This window comes from Athene noctua, chromosome 15, assembly GCF_965140245.1.
Source record: "Athene noctua chromosome 15, bAthNoc1.hap1.1, whole genome shotgun sequence".
Classification (NCBI taxonomy): Eukaryota; Metazoa; Chordata; class Aves; order Strigiformes; family Strigidae; genus Athene; species Athene noctua.
The window spans coordinates 19,845,832-19,865,740 of NC_134051.1; the positions used below are offsets into that span (position 1 = coordinate 19,845,832).

At 57.2% G+C, this 19,909-nt stretch overlaps 1 protein-coding gene across 5 annotated transcripts in view; it reads left to right on the top strand.

The window, feature by feature from the left end:
- The window catches only part of USP31 (ubiquitin specific peptidase 31), a 39,051-nt gene extending 25,309 nt beyond the window's left edge, over positions 1-13,742 (top strand). For 3 of the 5 annotated variants that reach the window (XM_074918832.1, XM_074918834.1, XM_074918835.1), the window contains one exon: positions 692-8,266. In XM_074918832.1, coding sequence (XP_074774933.1) covers positions 692-2,232 — 1,541 coding nt within the window. In that variant the 3' untranslated portion in view covers positions 2,233-8,266. Of the gene's footprint in view, positions 1-691; positions 8,267-9,054; positions 9,210-13,607 lie in introns of those variants that run through there. The other 2 variants (XR_012634576.1, XM_074918833.1) reach the window with 2 other exon arrangements.
- The last annotated feature ends 6,167 nt before the right edge of the window (positions 13,743-19,909 follow it).

Below are 19,909 nucleotides of genomic sequence, written 5' to 3' on the forward strand. Positions count from 1 at the left end.
TGGGTTTCCCTGCGGCACCTTTGCAGGAGGCTGACGTATCGCTACAGCTGAGTGTCGGTACTAATTGTCTGCTGCCGTGCTGTAGATGGCTCCCAGGGAGGTGAGAAGATGGCACATTCACTTGTGTGTGTGTGAATCACTGCTCAGTTCCTGGCTTTGCCTGGCTCCTCCGCCTAGTGCCTTGTAACTGCTGGAAATGTGGAGCTTCACGGGTCAGTGAAGTCCCTGCAGCAGCCTGGTGATAACTGCCAGGTCCAGCCATGGTAGTGTCATTTCTAAAATGCTTATTGTTGACCTTTGTGTTTGCAAATACAAATACATTGCTTTATCTAAAGAAGTAGGGATCCTGCTTTGCCTTTTGCAGGATGCTGTGGGAAATATCCTTTAATACAGAAAAATGTGTCTCTGGAAGCGTGATCCTAGTTGGTGAACTCACTGCTAATTTCAAGGACTTCCAAAATGCAGTGCGTGTGTTTGACCTCCCGCTGTTCAGGGATGAGAGGAAGATCTGGATTTTCAGTTACAGGCTTCAGAGAGCTACTTCTGGGTGACCAGTGGCAAGTAACCGTTGTTGAATCCCTTATCCAGGTTCCGTGCAGGAAGCCGTGCCGGGAAACGGCGCCTGCGGATGGTGGATAAAGCGCCGTGGGCTCAGCTTTCACACTGAGGCTGTTTCTCTCTTTCTCTGCAGGGGGGTTTTCAACTCGGCCGTTTGTCAGAAGTGTCCAGCGTCAGAGCTTGTCATCTAGATCTTCTGTCACCAGCCCGCTGGCAGTGAGTGAAAATGGTGTCAGGCCCTCGTGGTCCCTCTCCGCAAAACTGCAGTTGCGCTCCAACTCCCCATCACGCTTCTCCGGAGATTCCCCTGTACATACCTCTGCCTCCACCCTGGAGAAGATCGGGGAGGCTGCTGATGATAAAGTCTCCACCTCTTGCTTTGGCAGCCTGAGGAATCTCTCTAGCAGCTACCTGGAGCCCTGCGACGGCAGTCGGCGCGAGCACAGGACGGCTCGCAGAGCCCCTTTGGCCGTCATGGAAGGGGCGTTCAGGGAGGAGTCTGTTGTAAGGACATCTAGCTCAGATCTTTCAGATGGGTGTGGGAAGAGCTCTGTGCAGCCGGACAGGAGTCGCCCTGCTTTGGACCCTTTTGATAACAACAATCAGATCGCCTTTGTGGATCAGAGTGATTCTGTGGAGAGCTCTCCGGTCAAGGAGGTGAAGGCCCCTGGGGCAGGGCTGGCTGCAGAGAAGGCGGATGGCACCCCTAAGAAGGGTCACGGCTCCAAGGGCGTTTCTGAGCCGGACAAAAGCTTGAGGAAGGGAAGGACAGTCTTAACTACCCAAGAGACCAAAGTCTCTCACTCTTCTCCTCCTCAGCTAAAGAGCTCCCAGAAAGTTTCCCGATCTAGGAGTAGGACGGACTCCTCCCGGGCCGGTGGGCGACACGGGTCTCCTGCTCCCAGCCAGGTGAGGAAGGACCACAGCACGAAGCCCCCGGAGGCGGCCGTCCCGTCGGCCCAACAGAAGCAAAAGCCAGGTTCTTCTCCATCCTCCACAGCTGCCAAGAAAACCCCCTCGGGCTCATTGACTAAGGGGTCTTCTGCTGGGAAGAGCCGGGCTTCAGACCGGAGCCTCAGCAGGGAGGGCTCTAAGATAAGTCTGGGGTCGGATAAAACGAGCGTTACCAGCAGTTCCCGAACGAGCTCCCCGCGGATCAGCCACTCCCGGAGCGACGGCCGGGCGGCCGACAGCCGGCACGTGCGGAGTTCCTCCATGGCCAACCTGCGGTCCCCAAACGTCGGGCTGCGCTCTGGCTTGAAGAGGGACAGCAAGTCGGAAGAGAAGGGGTTGTCTTTCTTCAAATCGGCCTTACGGCAGAAGGAGACCCGGAGGTCGGCAGACCTGGGAAAGACAACGATGCTCTCGAAAAAGACGGGGAGTGGCTGTTCCAAGTCAGGCAGTAAAACCGTGCTGGAAGACAAATCAGAGAAAGGTGTTGTCCCACCAGCCCCTCAGACCAACGCCAACATTACTGCAAAAGAAAAACTGGTCCCTAAAGATGCCACACCCAACAAACATTCTCTGCTATCCAGCCGCAAGTCCAAGTCTTCCCAGCTAGATCCCGGAGTCCAGTCTCCTCCTTCCAGTGGCAAGCAGGCTGCTGACAAGCCGCTGAAAAAATTACCTTCCAGCATGCAGGTGTCTGTACGGCCTTCTCTGGAACCTCAGTGAAATGCTGCAATCCAGGTGTCTTTTCTTCTGCTGAGAAGCTAATTTATTCTGAGCTCTTGTTTTTTTGTTCATGTGCCTAATGTATGTTTTGAGGAGAAGTTAACTGCAAGTTGTTAAAGCGCCTTTTGATTCTGCCATCAAACCAAATAGCCACAGGCAGCCAGCACTGATGCAAGTAGTCTAGCTGGAGTCGTTGTTGAACATGAATGCAGCTGTCCCATAGCACTTGTACAGGAGTCTCTTTACAGAAAATGCAACAACTTTCTTCAGATTCAGGGTCTGAAATCTGAAACCCAGTTGTACTGACATTAGTGTGCTTTGTAGAGCTGTGAACTGATATTCCTTTGGTCTTGTTCCGAGCAGGCTGTGTCCGCGCTGGCGTCTGGCCTTGTTCTGAGCTGTGGAGGATGCGAAGGAAACTGGAGAGACTGCCGCTTCTTTATGCTCTCTCTCAGCCCTCTCTCCCTGCTCCCCTCCATTTTTCAAGCTTTCTAAAGGGCAATATTTCAACACTAATGTTGTTTCTCAGGTATATACTCAGCCAGTATAGGAGGGACTAGCATTAGTGGATGGACAGAAAGGTACCTGTGTGTCTGTGCGTACATGCGTCTGTGTAACAGATTTCATTTTTGCATTCCAACGCCAGAAAGTTTATTTCTGTGAAACGTAACCTGCATTTTTTTGTTGCTATGTCTCCGGAGAATTTTGCTCTGTCCTTACCTAAGGCGTCCTCTACCCTATCCTCTTTGATTACGTTCTCTCTTCCGAAACACTACATTAAGCACCAGAAGAAATCACTACGCAGCAGCTGGTTGCCAGCTCGTACCTGTGGGTGCGGGGCGGGCGCGGTGCCGTGGGAGAGCTGTCTTCGTGCAGCTGGGTGGCAGCGGTGCTGGTGGGACCCCTGCTCAGACTCCTGAGAAGAAGCGTTTCCTAATGTGCTCAGATGCTTAGTCGTAGTGGTGTGAATATAGCATCCGTTATTTATAGGAGTAACGTTTAGATAAGCCAAGTGTCGTCTTGTCTTCTCTGCCTTCTCTGAGCATGCTTTGAACAAGCCTCTTCCCGCGGGTTGGAGGGGCTCTACCAGAACACCCCGGAGCACTTCTCACGTGCCCCCGAGCGCTGCTGCCTGCGGCGTGCTCGTCCCCCTCCCCATGGCCCCTCAGGCCCCCGCTCCTCTACCAGGGTTCAAACACTATATCTAGTCACGTCTTTGTTTACATGCCCTTCTTACAGGGGAGGTTCCTCAAGCTCTTTAAGATTCCTCTTAACAGGTGGATTCCTCAAGTCCTTTTATACACATGTGGTGTAATCTTTTGGTTTTAATTCCATCAGTTTTTATCAGCGTGCTGCGTATCCTCTGTGTACAGCAGCAGCCTGCGGTGTGGGTCAGCAGCTGGGCAGTGGGCACGCTTGTCTTCTGAGTGCGGTCTGGGCCTCTCGTAGTCTTGCGTGGCAGAGCTTCTCCAGGCTTAGCTTGTGGACAGGCCTCTGTACCCCTCCTCTGTCGGCGCATCCGAGAGCCCTCGCCAAGCAGGGACTGAGCTGCTCTGTCCCCCCCCTCCCTGGAGCTGACGTGCTGGTGACCTGCAGGAAGCCTTGTCCCCGGGTCTGCCGGGCACCTCCTGCTCCGCGGTCAGGGTTCGTGCTCGGCTGGCCCCGCAGCTGCAGCAGGCTTGGCAGAGAAGCGTTTTGGGGGTGGCTGGCACCCCGGAGAAAAGGCAGCGTGCGCGTGGAGCTGGGCTGGGGGCGGCGTGTGGCGGGGAGCCCTGCCCTGCCCCCGGCCCCCGCAGCACCTGCGCCCCAGGAGCGACGCCAGTAGCCTGCATGTTTTTACAGTGTGCTGGACTCCGCGCCCTGGACTGTTTTTAAACCTGAACATGACCATCTTCTTGATGCATTTCTTCTCCCAGGTATTGTTTCAGTCTCATTTATTGCAGCAACGAGAAGCAAAGATTGCATTACTTCTTAAATGTATGACTTGGATTATTTTTGTTATATCCAGCAGAGCAGATAAGACTTGCTTCACATTGTAGTACTTAAATTACTCCCTGAAATGTTGATGTTGAAATATTTGTTTAAGGTTTTATCTGTATTAAGGTCTTGCACTGTGTTGGCTCTTCTCTTGTAACAACTCTTCTAGCAAGAATGTAATTCTGGTAGCTAGTGCTAACTTGGTTTGGTATCTTTTAATAGACAGAACCTAGTTTTCTGTGCATTTTACCATGGGGCGTTCGTGAAAGGTTATTTTTATCAAGTGACATTTTCTTTTCATGCCATCGTTCACTGAAGGAGTTTAAACTGGAAGCTGGCGTACGGTTTTTGAGGTGATTTTGCTCCTGTATTGCATGCCTGGACTGAAGGGAATTTGAAGCCATGTCCAAACTGGTGTTTTAGCTGAACACCAGCTCCGTGTGTTTGTATCGGGGGCATGAGAACGGTCATTGCAGCTCCCGTTTTTGGGGCAAAACAGGAATGGGAGCTCCTGGTGTTCCAGTAGCTGGTGCTGAAAGCAGTCAAACCTCTGCCGTCCCCCGATGTGCCGTCTTGCTCTTTTTCTGTGTGTCTCAATAACGGCTGATGGCAACTGCCGCCGGCTCCAGCAGGATCCGCCCTGCACACGCTGCCAGGCTGGGTCCGTGCCCGTCCCGCCGGGAGCGGCAGCTCTGGGGCGCGGGTGCGGGGCGGCTGGGGGAGGCCGGGCCGGCGGTGCCCTCACCTCGGAGCCCCCGAGATGCTGCTCCTCTGGGCTGGGCCGGCGGCCTGCGCCCTGTTTTCTGCCTTGACTTCAGGTGTCCTCAGGCAAAACGTTCTGACTTCCAGGGGCGTGCTGCGGTTCGTGGGGAGCAGGCGGCACGTTGGGCAGAACGCGCGAGGCCCGAGCACGTCCCTGTCCCGTGGCGGTGCCAATTCTGTGACAGAGCAGTTTGGGAAGCGGCCGTTTGCTGCTGCTCTGCACCTCTGCTCTCTGGGATCGCGCTTCCAGTAGTGCAGGAGCTTCCTTGCCCAGGAGGGGGTTGAGGGTGCGGATCCCGGGAACGCCGCCTTCACCGGGAGTGTAGAACCAAGCCTCGTTGCTGCTAAAGGCCCTACTTAAAGTGATGGGGGCAAAAGCAACATCAGTCTTCTGGCTTTAAAGCAGACATACTTCTTAGCCCTTTCACGCTTAGGAATTCCTGCCCACGTGTCTCGCGTTGTCCAGATGTGAGGATGTGGCACGGTACTAGGGAACGCTCCCGAGAGGGATCTTCGGGTCCTGCCTGGGCTCTCTGTGTCGATCCCGAGAGCAGTGACAGCTTCAGGCTGTTCTGGAGCAGCCACTTGTACGTGGTCACCTCTTAAAATTCACCTTTGGCTTCAGGAGCACTCACGCCTGTGGAGGAGGCAAGTTCTGCCATCTTCTGAAGGTCGCTGCTGGCCAGGGATGGCCACCTGCCCCTGGGTGGTGGCACGTAGGGCCTGGAGCTCTCATGGCCGTGGCTGTGGCCGCTTTGCCGGTGTGTGGGGCGGCTGCTGGTGGGGTGGGCTGTCCTGGCTCGGGGCGGTGGGCTGTGGGACGCCGGGGCGCAGAGGTTTGCCGGGCGGCCTCGCTGGGGAGAAGTGCCTTGGAAGGGGGAAGGGCCAGCACCGTCCCTGCTCTCAAACAGCCGCGCGAGCTCCGAGGGCTTCGCCTCCTCTGGGGGGTTTGCGATGCGTCTCCAGTCTGCTTGGGGTTGAACTCCCCTGCGTGGCCCTGTGCCGCGGTATTTCACACCACATCCCGTCGGACCCTCGCTCCTGATCCTGGAATCAGCCCTCTGGGCTCAGGAAGGCAGCGCCATCATTCCAGTGCTAGATTCCTGCTGGAGTCACCTAAAGAAATTATTTTTACCCTTTTTGGGCTGCGTCTTTTGGATAGTGTTTAGTAGTATACAAATTATAAGCACATTTTCAATGATGTGTATTAAAGAGGCACCTTTTATTTGTATTAATCACATTTGATAGACAATTCGGTGCCCGCGGTTCTCTGTAACTTGTGTCTCACTTTGGCTGTATAAATCGTTAACCCTTTCAAACTTATCAAATATGGCTACTTAAAAAAGAAAAGATGCTTAGGATAGAAAATTAGCAGCTTAATCACAGTACACCTATTCCACTGTAAGTGCCCTCATCCGTCTTGGCCGCAGGGTTGTTTGCTTTCCAAAGCTGAAACTTGAGCATGCTCAACCATTTTTTCCGCGCACTCGAGGCAGCTGTGCATGGCGTTCCCCCGCGGTCCCACACGCATGCCCCTCCAACTATGCAAGCACTAACCCCCCGCGGGCCGGGCTTCCAGCCCGGGGAGCTGCCGGGAGGCTCCGCACCTGCCTCCAGCCCTGCTGCTCTGTCTCGGTGCAGCTGCGTGTCGGCACGTAGGAGCATGTCCCCGGGTTCCCGCTTTGTTTGCACATCTTTGATTCTTTCCTTTGCAGAATTCCGCATTACTGACAAGGCTGGAGTGTAGCACAACGTCAAAGGGATCTGAACTGTAGAAATGAGAACAAACTGGTTTTCTGTATTGTATTGTTTTTTTCTTTTTTTAACAGGGAAAACCCGGTCAGTGTTCTGTCTGTAGCCTGCCATTTTCCATGTAACTTTAATGACACGTTGGACGCTGCGAGGAGAGGCGCTCGCCTGTGGCCGTACGAGCACTCAAAAAAAAAAAAAGAGGTTTTGTTGAGTTTTCGTGCTAGGGGAGCAGTTTGCAGTGGTCGGTGTGCTGCCCGTACTGGAGCCTTCCCGGGAGGGGCCGTGCTGGGCCCCGGTGCCCGCGGGGGGGCCTGTGCTTCCCCTGGGCGCTCCGGAGCTGCCGTTGGGGTGCCGGTCCCGGGGGCAGCCCGGGGCGCCGCGGGCAGGGCGGTGGGTGGCCGAGGGCTGACGAGCCGCGGGTTCGCTTGGCAAGAAGGGGGGGTCCCGGGGGTCCCGCCGGGCTCTGCCCCCCCAGCGGCGGTTGGTGGCCGGGAGCAGGGCGGGAGCTGTGCCCCCCACCTTGGTCAGCCAGCACGGAGCAGTTTGGGAACGACATTCCAAATAATTTTACTGTTACCTTTTTTTTTTTTTTGTTTTCTTTTACCGTTTGCCTACTAATCCAAAATAATTTGGCGGTATCTGATGTTATCTGTGGAGGGAACTGAAATTTAGTTTTAATCTGTGGTGAGATGAAAGCCCTACATGGTTTTCCTAATAAAAGCACCGTAAAGCATTTACTATTAGGAGCTTTATTTTGTAAACTAAAAGTACCTGAAGACTTGTACAATATCTATATTAGGTCTAAAGGTTTAGGGAGTCTTCTATTTTTTTAAAGGCGATAGCACTCAATTTACCTGCAAATAGTGTTTTTTAAAAGACACAGATTAAAACTAAGTGTAACACAAATTCCGTCTCACTCTAGGCCCTGCAGCACAAACACGAGAAGGTTAGCGTTGGCTTTGGGTGGCATTTGTGCAGTGCAATAAGAAACCATTTTTAGGTGCTACATTGCCTTGGGTAGGGTGACACAAGGGAATACAGGCTACAAGTGGCTAGATTATTTTCTTGTGGCCTTCCAAGTATTAATTTGTACAGATTTGCTCACCAACTGTGCCTCACCATTGGTTAAAATTGAATTTTAAGTCCTGTTGCAAATGCAGTTTCTCTTCTGGACACGATGTCAGATTTTACACTGGAATATCTACAGTTCTAAAAACTGCATGTCACATCACTGTACACTGATACTGGGACGTGGGGCTTGCCCACACCTTTGATATTCTCTTCTGTATTTTAATGTTTTTGAACTGTACAGTAATCTGGAAAGCAGGCTGTCTTTACTTGGGATTGAACATTGTACCATAAATTTTAAATTATTTGAGGACAAGTGCATGAGACTGTGTCAATGCCTTTTATTATTTATTTGTATGTTTTATTATTCAAGGTGTATGCACTTTTAATATGCAGAATTTATATTTTTATGTTAAAAATCATTTTCTTTCAGAAAGAAGAGTTTGAATATGAGGAATTGGAATTAAGTGCAAAAAGGGGAATATGTAATAAAATACAATAAATTTATTACTAGGCATCCTGCCTGACTGAGCATTTTTCCAGGCCCGCGTCGTCGCCCGATGACGCGGCAGTGGCTGCTCCAGCCTCGCTGTCTTCCCCGCTCTCGCTCGCGGGATGTGCGCCCCCCCCGCCCCTGCTCTCCTGCTGCTGGGGGCCCTGGGGGGGCCCGCAGGGACCCCCTTTCTCTCGTCTTGGGTTTGTCTCGAAGGCGCTGGGCTGCGGGTGCTGTGTGCCCGCGGGGGCTCTAGCCCGCAGGTGTGGGGTCAGGTGCTTAGTGCCTGCCCTCTGCGCCCCGGGCAGGGCTGCTCTGTGCCCCGGGATGGTCCCGGGGGCAGGGGGACATGAGCCGGCTCCTCTTCGGGGCTCGGGGGCTCCGCGTGTCCCCCTCGCACCCCGCCGTGCCTCGTGTCTGGGCTCAGTCGCCCCGTCCCTGCCCCTGAAGCCCAGCGGAAAGCTCAGGCCTGCCCCGGCTCCCTTCTGCCCGTGGTCTCTGATCACGGCTCCCCGGCCCCGTGGCCCCCTCGCCGTGGTGGACCCAAGGCTCTGGTGGCAGCGTCCCCGTGTCCCCTCCCGTGCGGTGCCAGTGCTGGCCCTGCTCCAGCCTGGCCCTGGCCGCGCCGCTCTGCTGCCCGAGGTTTGGTTTATTTGGGCTTTTTTTAATGGTTCTTCGCTGAACAGAGGCTTGAACTGTGTGCGAGTAACAGAGTTTAACGTGTGCTCCCCTAGCTCGCTCCTAACCCAGCCCTGCTTTTCCTTTGGCAGGGTGTGCGCAGCGGCTCTGCGGCCGTGGAGGGCAGCCTGGGAATGCGGAGGGGCTGCTCCGGCCCCCGCCTCGGCCCAGCGAGGAGGATGGAGCGAGGTGGGAGGAAGACGGGCTGAAGGGACGATCTCTCTCCGTGGCTGCGTCGTCTGCAGGTGACCCCGTGGGCTGGGTGAGCTGCCCCGCTGTGGGCACAGCTGGGCCACCAGCCCTGTGGCTGCTGGTCGCCCGGGCCCTGCTCTGGAAGGGGAAGGGGCTGTGAAACGCTTTGGCAACTCAGCGCGTCACCTCGGCTGAGGAACAGGAGGGAAAAATGGAAGATGACGTGGTTGGAGCTGCCCGGGGGCGTTTCCACTGGGGCCTCTGATCCTCCTGCTTGAGTGAGCTGTCAGATCGGCGTGGTAGGGGCTGGTGCTCGTGCTCCACAAACTTGCCTTTCGATGCAATTTGTGATTCTTAAGGGTTTGGGTTTTTTTTTTTTCCTCTCTCCTCCCTCCTGCGTGTGTATTTTTATCTTCCCACTCTGAGGTGCAGTGTCGCATACGTGCCCAAGCACAGCCGAGGCGAGGCAGCCCTGGCTGCCCGCGGGGCTCTCCCGGGGGCTGTGGCCAGCTGGCTCGCGCTGCCGACTCATTGCGGAGCCTCTGCCCCGGTGGTCCCGCTCAGGGTCAGCTCTGGGGGGTCTGGGGTGCGAGGGCCTGGCATTGCCCCTTCCCTGGGGTTCTTGGCTGTTCCCGGGGCTGATCTCCAGGAGTCGGCGGGGGGTGGGGAGAAGGAGGCGAGTCTCTTTGGCTTCATTCTGGCCGGTTCTGGGGTCAGGCGGCTCTGCAGGGTCCTCGTGGTGTGGCGAGGAGCCTCAGCCCAGCCTCGGTGCCTGCCGTCGCCTCATCACCTCTGCAGCCCCGGGGACAGCGGGAGGCTGCACCGCGCCGCAGGGTGCGTTGGTCATCTCCAGCTCTCTGGAAAAGAACGGGAAGGGGCAGCTTTGCCCCGGAGGCCCCTGGAGCTGCCCGAGCCTGGGGTCCCAGCAGCGCATGGTGGCTCCGTGCACCCCCTTGGTCCCCACATCACAGCCGTGTCACCGGCCGTTCCGATCTCCAGCTGCAGTTACAGAAATGCTGAAGTTGGCCGGTTTACCAGAGGCCGGGCTGTGCTGCCCCAGCGTGGCCCCGGGACCTGAGGGCGTGTGTGGGCTCCACCCGCCCAGCCCCGGTCCCCGTTTGTGTCCATCCCGGTGGGAACGGCCACCCGGAGCCGAGCCCCCCGTGCGGGAGCCGGTGGCTGCGCGGGGCCGTCACACGTAGGGTTCCCATCCTTTTATTCACACCAGAGAGAGTAATTGCTTTGTGTCTTGTATGGAAATGGGGATGACAGATGTCATATTAAATCATAGGGTCATCACTTATTTATAGGTGATTACATTAAAGAGATATTAATATAGCCAAAGGCTTCGCAGAATTAGAGTTAATATATTTTTGTTTATTATATTTGCCAATATTTCTCCAATCCAGCCGGGTTTTTATGGCCACTTATTAAATAGAGAGCACGTTGCAGTTCCCTGAGCCTAGCTGGGAGGGTGGCGAGAGGACAATTGGAAAACACTTGAGAACTTTGATCTTCGAGTGATTAAATTTCATTGCCTCCTTGTTTACGAGGGTCTGAGGGCAGGTGCTTCATGCGCTGGGAAATTAAGCGAGGGCGGGTTCGGTCTCGAGTGGTTATTAAATCTGGGTCAGCAGGGGAGGCTGGGCCTGGGCGCAGAGCTGGAGCCCGCAGATGTTGAGGTCCTCGGCCGGGATTACCGCTGTGCTAAGCCGGGATTAGGTCACTGCTGCCTTCTGACACCCGGGGAGTGTGGGCCGGGGGGGTCCGGCCTTTCCCTCTCGTCCCTGTACCCCGGGGGCCGGGTCCTGGGGCTGGCAAGTGCCTGTCCCGTGGGGCTGCAGCTCGTTGGCCACCGCCCTGGGGGGCACCAGCGGCCCCCCCAGCCCACCTGCAGACACGTGGAGCTGCGAAAGCCCCGTGTTGGGCTGGAGACCCCCACCCATGGCGGCTGCACACGCGAGGACGGGCCGAGGGCGCGGGGGGTGGATGTGCGAGGAGCTGCCCGCTCCCTGCCCGCAGGCAGCTGCTGTCTGTTGGGATATTTATGAACACCTGGCTGCCTCTGAGAGCCAGAACAAAACCCAATCTTGGGAGACTGTCAATAAATTATAACATATTAGGCACTGTCATCCATACCCCTGGACTCTTAAATTTTGTTCTAATTAGAGTATCGCTTTTCCTTTCTCAGCACTTTTTCCCCTCTGCTGGGTATCGATCCTTTTTCTGTGGGGATCTGACCAACTGTTGACAATTTATGGTAACATAAAACTAGTACCTCTTATAGCAAAAACCCAGCTTTTAATAAAAACGCTGACACCAGCCTCTCCCTGGCAGCCTAACCTGATTACCAAATGGATTTAGCAGTTAAGGCCGTGCGGATGCCCCGGTCATTTTGCACGTAGGGATTTTTACTGTAACACTTAACGGGCTTTCAATTGTCATAATATTTCATAAATACGTATGTACCTAATTGAAAGCTCTGAGGCCGGGAGGAAGGCCTGAGAGCGCTCCCCAAACCTCGCCTGCCCGGCGGACGCTCTCGCAGCTTTTACTGGGGGGTTCTCTGGGGCAGCTGCGGGCCCTGGGGCTGGGTCACTGATGAAATCGCCCTTTGCGTCCACGGGGGACACTCGGGCACAGGCTTTTGTCGTAGGGAGAGAAGAGCCTGGCGAGATCCGAGAGCTGCTGCGAGGGGCCGAGCGGCACCCCAGGGTCTGCGCCGTGGCGCCGAGCCGGGGAGCGGAGCGCGGCCGCTGCCCCGGAGCAGAGGTTTTGCGGGTGCCGGGGTTTGGTGGCGGGGTGAGGCCCCTTCCGAGGCGCCCGCTGGGCTGGTGCGGGTCCTGCTGCCTCTTCTGGAGATGTTTAAACGGGGGAAACGCGCTCAGCGTTGGCTGCTGGAGTGATTTGTCAAGGCACCGCATGGCCCTTTTTCCACATTAGTTTCATCCGGTGAAAAAATAATAAGAAACTGCATGTCTAACATAATGACCTGCATTTCTGAATACATGAATGCAGTGTGGATGGCTGTATGTTTCCCCTCGGTCTGAGCCAAACTGTGATAAATTGATCCTTCCTGAAGGTATTGAATATTTCTCAAACTATTCATCAGCCCCACAACAAATTCCTCTGTCGGCCCTAGCTGACATCTGATTTTAAACACTTCTTCCAGGCCCGGTGCAGAGGAGTGGCTGCTTGGGAAGCAGGGACCTTATCATTTTTTAATGCACTGCAGTTCCTGGGCTTATGGAATATTTATAACAAAGTCGTTATTTACCAAACAAGCCAGAGCGCTCGCAGAGCCCCTGGTGGGGGATAACCCGGGCGTCTGCCCTGGCCCTTGCCGAGGTGGCTGAGGGTCCGCCCGGGGTGTCCTGCCCCCGGGTGCCCCAGGACCCGGATCCCCGACGCGCCTCCGGCTGCCGGCCCCTGCCTGGAGCTTGGGCTCCTTGCTGGGGATGACAAAGAGCTGGTGGCCAGCGGGCACGGTCGGGGCTGGGGTGCTGCTGTAGGAGGGGGCTTTGATGCTGGGAAGCCTCCGAGCCCCTTCCCTCATGCTCCGGCCCCCCCGGGCCCTTCGCCGCTCCCCTCCGTCGGTGAGCACTGGTGGCTGCGCGGGTCGTGGCTGGTCGTGGATCTCTGTGGCTCCTTGTCCGGCTGGTGTGTCCCTGCGGGTCCCCGGGGCAGGTGGCACAGTGGCACCTGGCGGTGGCAGCCCAGCCGCTGCCCCGGGGCACCCCGGTACCCCGGCCCGCCCGTGCCCTCCCCCCCAGCCCGCGGCTGGCTGGAAGCTGCCACGCGGCCCTACCGGCTTGTTCTGTGTGTCACCAGCGCTGGAACAGCTGCTCTCCCTGCCATTCGCTTCCATCTAATTCTTTTTTTATTGAAATGAGTTTAAATTGTCTGAGAATATATTAGATTACTCTTTCCCTGCGGTTAGCGCACTTGTATAGATGTGAATAAACCGCACGGTTAGCAGCGCTCGCACGCGCTCTTGCTCCCTTTTTTAATCTAGAAGCAGCCGGCTCCCTGGAGAACTGCCGCCTTTCCTAACGACCTTAATGAGTTTCCATAGCCGGGGTCAGATTATCTAGAAGGGCGGTAATGGCGGGCCCGGGAGGTGGTTCTCCCTCCACCGCTGCGCCTCTCCGATAGCTTTGTACTCCAGCCTGTAAATAAAGCAGAGTTTGATGGCTCTGCCTGGGTCCGCGATGAATACATTTTCTCCTTTAATAGGCAGAAGTGTGTGTGTGTTGCAAAGCAATTCATGAAGCCCATATGACAGTCTTTAAGCATTTTAATATTTTGCAAATGATTTATCATTGGTAACGAGCAGATGATATACTCCACTTCAAGGGTATGGATTATCTGTTAAAGTCCACGTGTGAAAGGCATCTGCAGATGACGTACTGCTGCAGAAAACGGAAAGTGCAACTTATCTTTTGTTTTACAGGAGGGGTCAACAGCTTCTGCCACAGCTCAGGGGAGGACGGGCGTCCCCGCTCGCTGCGCTGTGACGTCGGTAAATATCTGCCGTGGTGGGGTCCTGTGCCGTGCCAGCACCCATCCTGCCCCTGGGGGCCCAGGCCCAGCGAACCGCAGCCCCTTTCGTGCCTGGTTTGGAGCGGGGGGGTGCTGCTGATTCACTCCCGCGCTGGATGAGTTTATGGGCTGTGATCTCATCTCCCGGGGCTCCCTCTGCTCCGAGGAGCGCGCGAGGCGGCTGCTTCATTTATTTATGAAGCACTTTGTAGGGTGGGGCTGGTCACACCGAGCGCTGCCGCAGCGGGGCTGGGCCCGGGGGGCTGCCCGGCGGGTGGGGGGCAGCTCCGGGGGGCCGAGCTGCTCCATCCCTGCCCGGGGCTGCCCCCGTCTTGTTCTCCCCACGCCGTGCTGGGGGCATCGTGTGTGTAGGGGTGTCTCGTTGCTGCGGGGAGTGTCTGTGACTCCGGGCTGCCCGCGCTGCCTGCAGCTCCGGTCCCCAGCGGTGCTGGCTCCGTCGCTCGGGGAGGTGCAGCGGGGCTGAGCAGTGCGCCTGGGCCTGGCTGCCCGCAGCAGGTCTGCCCGGAGCTGGCAGAGCCACAGCTGGGACTGGTGGCAGCCTGGGGACACGCTGGTGGCAGCCTGGGGCTGCCCCACGGCCGGTGGGTCAGGTGCTGGAAGAGGCCTTGCTCTGCGCTGGCCTGGGGGGTCTCACTGCTGCGAGATGTGTGGGATGGAGAGTTGCAGCCCCCACTGCTGGGAAGAGAGCGGGCTGGGGCTTCGGGGCTTAAAGCCCACCCTGGGCGCCCCTTGGAGCCGAGCATGGACCCGGGAGTGCGAGGTGTGACGCTGTTGTGGTGTGACGCTGTTGTGTGACGCTGTTGTGGTGTGACACGAGCTGTGAGGCTGCGCCCGGCCCCGCGCCCCCGCTGCTCCCTCTGCGCAGGACCCGCAGCGAGGGGCGTCCCCCACGGGTGCATGGGGCCTCCCCCCTGTCCCCCCCCAGCGCACCAGAAGGGGCCGTCGTGCCGCCTGGGTTTGCCAAGACCAGCTGCCGCCCTCCCCACACGCCCCGGCGGCTTGTAGCTCTTCACACCCCTCAGTGCCGACCTCGACCCTCTCGCACGTGTTTTGCTGACGGTGCTGCCCGTCCCGGCCGAGCTCTGGGGCCGAGTGGGGCCTCCTGGGCTCGGGGTGACGGTGACGGGGGCATCTGCGGCGAGTGTGGCCGCAGAGGCTCGGCGGGACCCTTGGTGCCCCACGGCAGCTGCCGCTGGCGCGGGGAGGGCGCGCGGCTGCCCCATGGCTGCGCCGGCTTCGTTACGGCGAGATTAATGCTGGTTATTGGGTTGGGAGTTTTATCACCTGACTGTTTCCTCTTAGCTCCTGAAACCAACTTCAGCCCAGATTTATTACCTGGTGAATAAATGAAAGTGCAGGTTTATTTTGTCTCCTTGTTCATCAGAAAGGAATGAAAATGTAAGCAAAATATTAAAAATAAAATAGACTCAGTTTTACTTTAATTGACCTTTGATTTTTAACTTAATACCTTCCCCATGTTGCTGCTTCAACCTTTAATTTCTCTTGGTGAAGTGCCTGTGTTCAATGATTCATTCTGTCCCGAGGCAAAGCACACACTGTAATTGGTTTTTAACTTCCTGGAATGTCAAAGCCAGGATTGAAATTTTACGTATCACACCGCCAATTCAATACTGGCTTTAATAATAATGTTGCAGAAAGGAAGGCAGATTTACAGCTGTAGAAAAATGTAATCAAATTTTGAGCCAGAATGCAATAAGTCCAAATGCTAGTTTTCATTTGGAAGCTTGTTAGATAAATGTGGTATCACCTGAGCGGTTCCCGGATCATTTCTGCCACATCCAGCTGCGGGAGCCGCTCCTGGGCGCTGCCCTGGGCTGGGCCCGGCCCCGGGGCCCCGCGGGCGCCCGCCGGGTGCCCCCCGTCCCTCCCCGGTGCCGCAGCCCAGGACAGGGGCACGTGGCCGGGAGCCGCCCGAGGTGGCCTCTGCCCCGGTGCCCACCCGGGACGGAGCCACCCCGCGCCTGGGGTTGTGGGCCCGTGCCCGGGCCGTGCCGTGGTGGCCACCGTGGAGCCGCTGCCGGCCTTCTGCTCCCCCAGCCAGGGCACTCTGGGGGGGAAACACCCCTAATACACTGCAAACGCCAAGTAAGTAATCGATTTTGGCCAATTAATGTCTGATAAAAACTAATAACCCTTCTCTCCCTTTCTTATTACCGAATGACCTCCAGCAATCCATTAGTTTAACAGATGAGATGCGGGTGCTCGCGTGGCTGACGGCCCGGGATGAAAGCCGCTGACACCCAATCCATCAGCGCCCGGCGCCGACGCGCCCGTTCCGCCCGGCTCCCTCCGTCACCGCCGGTTCCTCGCGCCACCCGGGGCTGCCCCACGCTGCCTTCGGGGGCCTCGGGAAAAGCCACCTGGGGGTGGCGGGGCCCGGCAGCCCCGCGGTGCCTCGTGCCGGCGTGGCCGAGCAGGCTCCACCATCGTCCTGCTCCACCGCCCGCCCTGCCGCCTGCAGCCCCGCTGTCCCTGCTCTCTACTTAGGCTGTCCTAAAAAGCTAACTAAGCTGAAATTATTTTCTTTCCGTGGAGGAGCCTTTAAATAATGTATCGCCCTCACTTGCTGTTACTGGATGTTTTAAAAATCCAAGGGACTTGGACAATTTCCCTTGGCGGGGTCATTAGAAATTCCCGGTGGAGGCCACGGCCCCTGCAGCCGCGTGCCAGGACGGGACGTGGGGCCGAGCTGTCCCCGCGTGCCCGGCCTTGGGGCTGGGGTGTGTCACCGCAGCAGCGTTTTCTGAGCACCGGGAGCTGTCGGGGTGCGCGACGCCCCACGGCTCAGAGCCCTGCGGCGCTGCGGGGGGCGGCGGTTGGCCCGGGCCCGGCACCGCGGTGATGGGCACCCAGAGCAAGGCGAAGGGATGTGCAGCTTCGTGCCCCTGGGCATGAGCGAGACCCGACCCTCCGCGGCACTGAGGGCTCCCAGCCCGCGATCCCAGCCAGCCTTTCCAGTAGCCTTCACCCCGAAGTCCTGGCCCTGGGGGCAATGGCTGTTGCCCAAAAGGTGCTGCAGGAAGAGAGGGGGAGTAAATGCAGAGGTGGGGGTGAAGCCGTTGCACAGCGCTCCCAGGGAAGCCGGTGCCGGGCTGTGGCTGCCGAGGGGCCGCAGGATTTTCCTTCCTGCTGGACAGGCTGCCCTCCGCATGGGGCGGGTCACAGTCCCGGCGTGATGCAGGACCCCGGGAAGGCGTCACGGCACGCGGGGCTGTTGCTTCCTGCAGCGGTGAAGCCCAAGGAGCGTTTCTCAGCCTTCAGTTTTCTGCGGCTCCAAACCTCCGTCCCTCTCTGGGGCCGACTCCGGCGTTGCCTCCAAAGCCTTCGCTCACGCTGGCAGGGAGCCCAGGGGCCGGCCCCTTCCCACCAGCGCCGCTCCCTCCCAGTCTGCCCGGTGTGGGGGAATGGTGAGTCTGGGAGGCCCCAGGGGGGGCGATGACGCTTTCTGTGGAACTTGCAGACCCCGAGCCAGAGAGCAGGGATGTCTCCGCTCAGGCTCAGGCACCGGCTCTTCCTCCAGACTGGCACTTTCTCCGGCTGCCACTGACGTTCAGGCTGGGGCTGAGAATACAATAAATAGAGTAATATATGGAAATGAATCCCCAAACTCATACTGTGTCTGTTTTGCATGATTGGTTTCTATTAAATGACTGCTGTGCAAACACGCTGGCAGAGCCCGGTGGGTTGGTGCGTTCTCGGGAGTGGGAGTCTCCGTGCCAGCTGCTCCGAGACGCATCTCCCGCGAAGAGCCACTCGCGTGATTGTCCTCTGGTTCCCTCCTTCGCAGCGTCTGACTCTCTGTGATGATTCAGCTTCGAGCTTCTCACTCGCTTTAAGGGATCGTTAAATATTTAAATACTTGTCACCAGCGCTGGAGGCTCTGGGCACAGTCACGAGGGGCCTCCTCCTGCCACCCCCCGTTATGCCAGCGGAGCCGTGCAGGGGCACCGCTGGGACACTGGCCCCAGCCCTGCCAGGGCGGGGAAAGCAGCGCTCTTAATTACCAAAAGTTCATTTTCAATTCTATTTCTTCTTTTACTTCATTTTTTAATCCTAATTACAGCCAACAATCTCAGATGTCAGTCTGAGGACCGGAGGAGCTCCTGGGATGTGACAGTCCGGTTGTCTCTGCCATTGCTCGTGGGTTTGGCTGCGGGTCGTGCCGGCAGTGCCGGGGCTGGCTCTGGTGGTCGTGTCCTCCCTCCGCCAGCTGCCCGGGCGTGGTCCGGGTGTCCATCTGTCTGCCCGGGACCATGGCTGAAGGTGGCACGTTCCCAAGCCCACCCCGGTCTCCTGAGCACCGATGCTGCTGTGCCCGTCAGCGCTGGCGGGGCCGCGGTCACCCCGAGCCGTGCAAGTCCTGGGGCAGCCCGCAGGGATGTGCAGCTCACCCGGGGGCTGGGGCGTGGTGGCCGCAGCCTCCTCCCGGTGCCCTCCCCAGGGCAGGTCCCTGGACACTCGGGATCGGGACTGGGGGCTGAGAGGGGTTTGCAGAGCCACAGGGGCAAGAGGGAAGGCGGGAGCTGCTTGCCAGAGTAACGCCTGTCCCTACCACACCGGCTTCTGTGCTCGCTGACTTGAGAGGAAACGAGCCTACTTTGCAGAAATTGAGGAAAATCCCATTTGTCAAAATTTTTTTTCATGAGGTTTGCAACATTCTGCGTTGCTTTGACGCATTTCACCCAGCTCTGCCCAAGACTGGGCCACTGTAAGATAAACGCGGTGTCTTTGGAAGGGACAGGGACTCCGTGTGGCTCCTCGCCCTCACGCCCTTGCCCGGGGGGGCGCCAGCAATAGCCCGATGGCTAACGCCGTCGGGGCCTGGGGCAACCAGGGCAACCAGCTCGGCCACGGGAGCAGAGGGGGAAGTTTGCAGGTGGGAGTCTGAGGCGCTGAGGGTAGAAGCTCCCGGCCCAATTTGCAGCAAGAAAAGCTGAACATCCTGAGGACTGTCAGGGAGGATGAGAAGGGCTCTCGGCCTGTGGGCGTCCGTCCGCCAGCTCCACCGCTTGCCCCATCCCGCTGCCGTGTGCCCGGTGGCTCCCGGTGGCCACTCACTCGGGCCGGGCAGAGCCCCCGGGGCCGTGGCGTGTCCCTGTCGCCCGCAGCAGGGCTGCAGAACTCCCCTGATTTCAGGAAAGCTCCTTCCTGCGAGGGTTTGTGAAAGAGGCCCCAGCCTAATTGGTGCTACTGCCGGCGCTGCGGCTAATTCTGGTGTTTTACAGCACCAGGGCTGCGTTCCCTATCGATTTCATAGGTTGCTAATGGTCTTTTTCATACAATAAGAGGCTTTTGTGGGAAGAACTTAATCCAGTCCTATCGCAGGGTGAAATTGCACGGCTTACTGCTTAGATTTCCAGGACATGATCTGCTTTAATAGCAGAAAGAGTTTTATCTAATACGTTTAATGCTCCAATATTTTTACGGCACGACAGGTCCTAATTGAGCTGCGTCTCTGTACCGGGAGCGCGGGAGGCCGGGGCCCTGCCGGGGAGGGGTGGAAGCTCTCGTGGCACGTGGGGTCTCGTGGGGACCTTTGCACTGTGACCGTCACCTTCAGCAGCTGCTGCGCCGAGCCCCGGCGCTGCCACGGTCGCACGTTATTAAGGTGATGGCAAGGCTGGTGCTGAAGATGACAGAGCTGTGCAGAGAAGTGGAACTTTGTTTTCCTCGGGGTTATTTCTTGTTCTTTCCTCTCTCAGCATCGCTGCCCCTGCCGCTGTGCCCTCGGTGCCGCGCGCTCTCGGGCCCGGAGCCGTTTCAGGCGGGTCTGAAGCCAACGGCCCGTCTGCTCCGGGCTGGGGGGGCCGAGGGCCGCGCGGATGGGGCTGTGCTGCTGCCTTTGAATTAAGCGTGCGGGAGAATAGCTAAATGGGTTGTGACGGCCAGGATTAAAGGTTAGGAGATTTCTTTGTGTAACTTATGTAAATAAGGACTAATGAGGTTTTTCATGATTACCTTTAATTAGCTTTTCCACAAGTGGTGGTGATTTTTATGGCGTGAGCCTGGACAGATGACACACGCAGATACACACGCAGTGGAGCCCTTTCATTAAAACTGTTTTTAAAAATGAATCTGCAATATGCAAATTACCTGTTAAATGCTCAAGAAGAAGATTTTGAAGGGGGAAAAAAAGGCACAAGCAAAGCACCAGCACCGTAAAACCTCCAG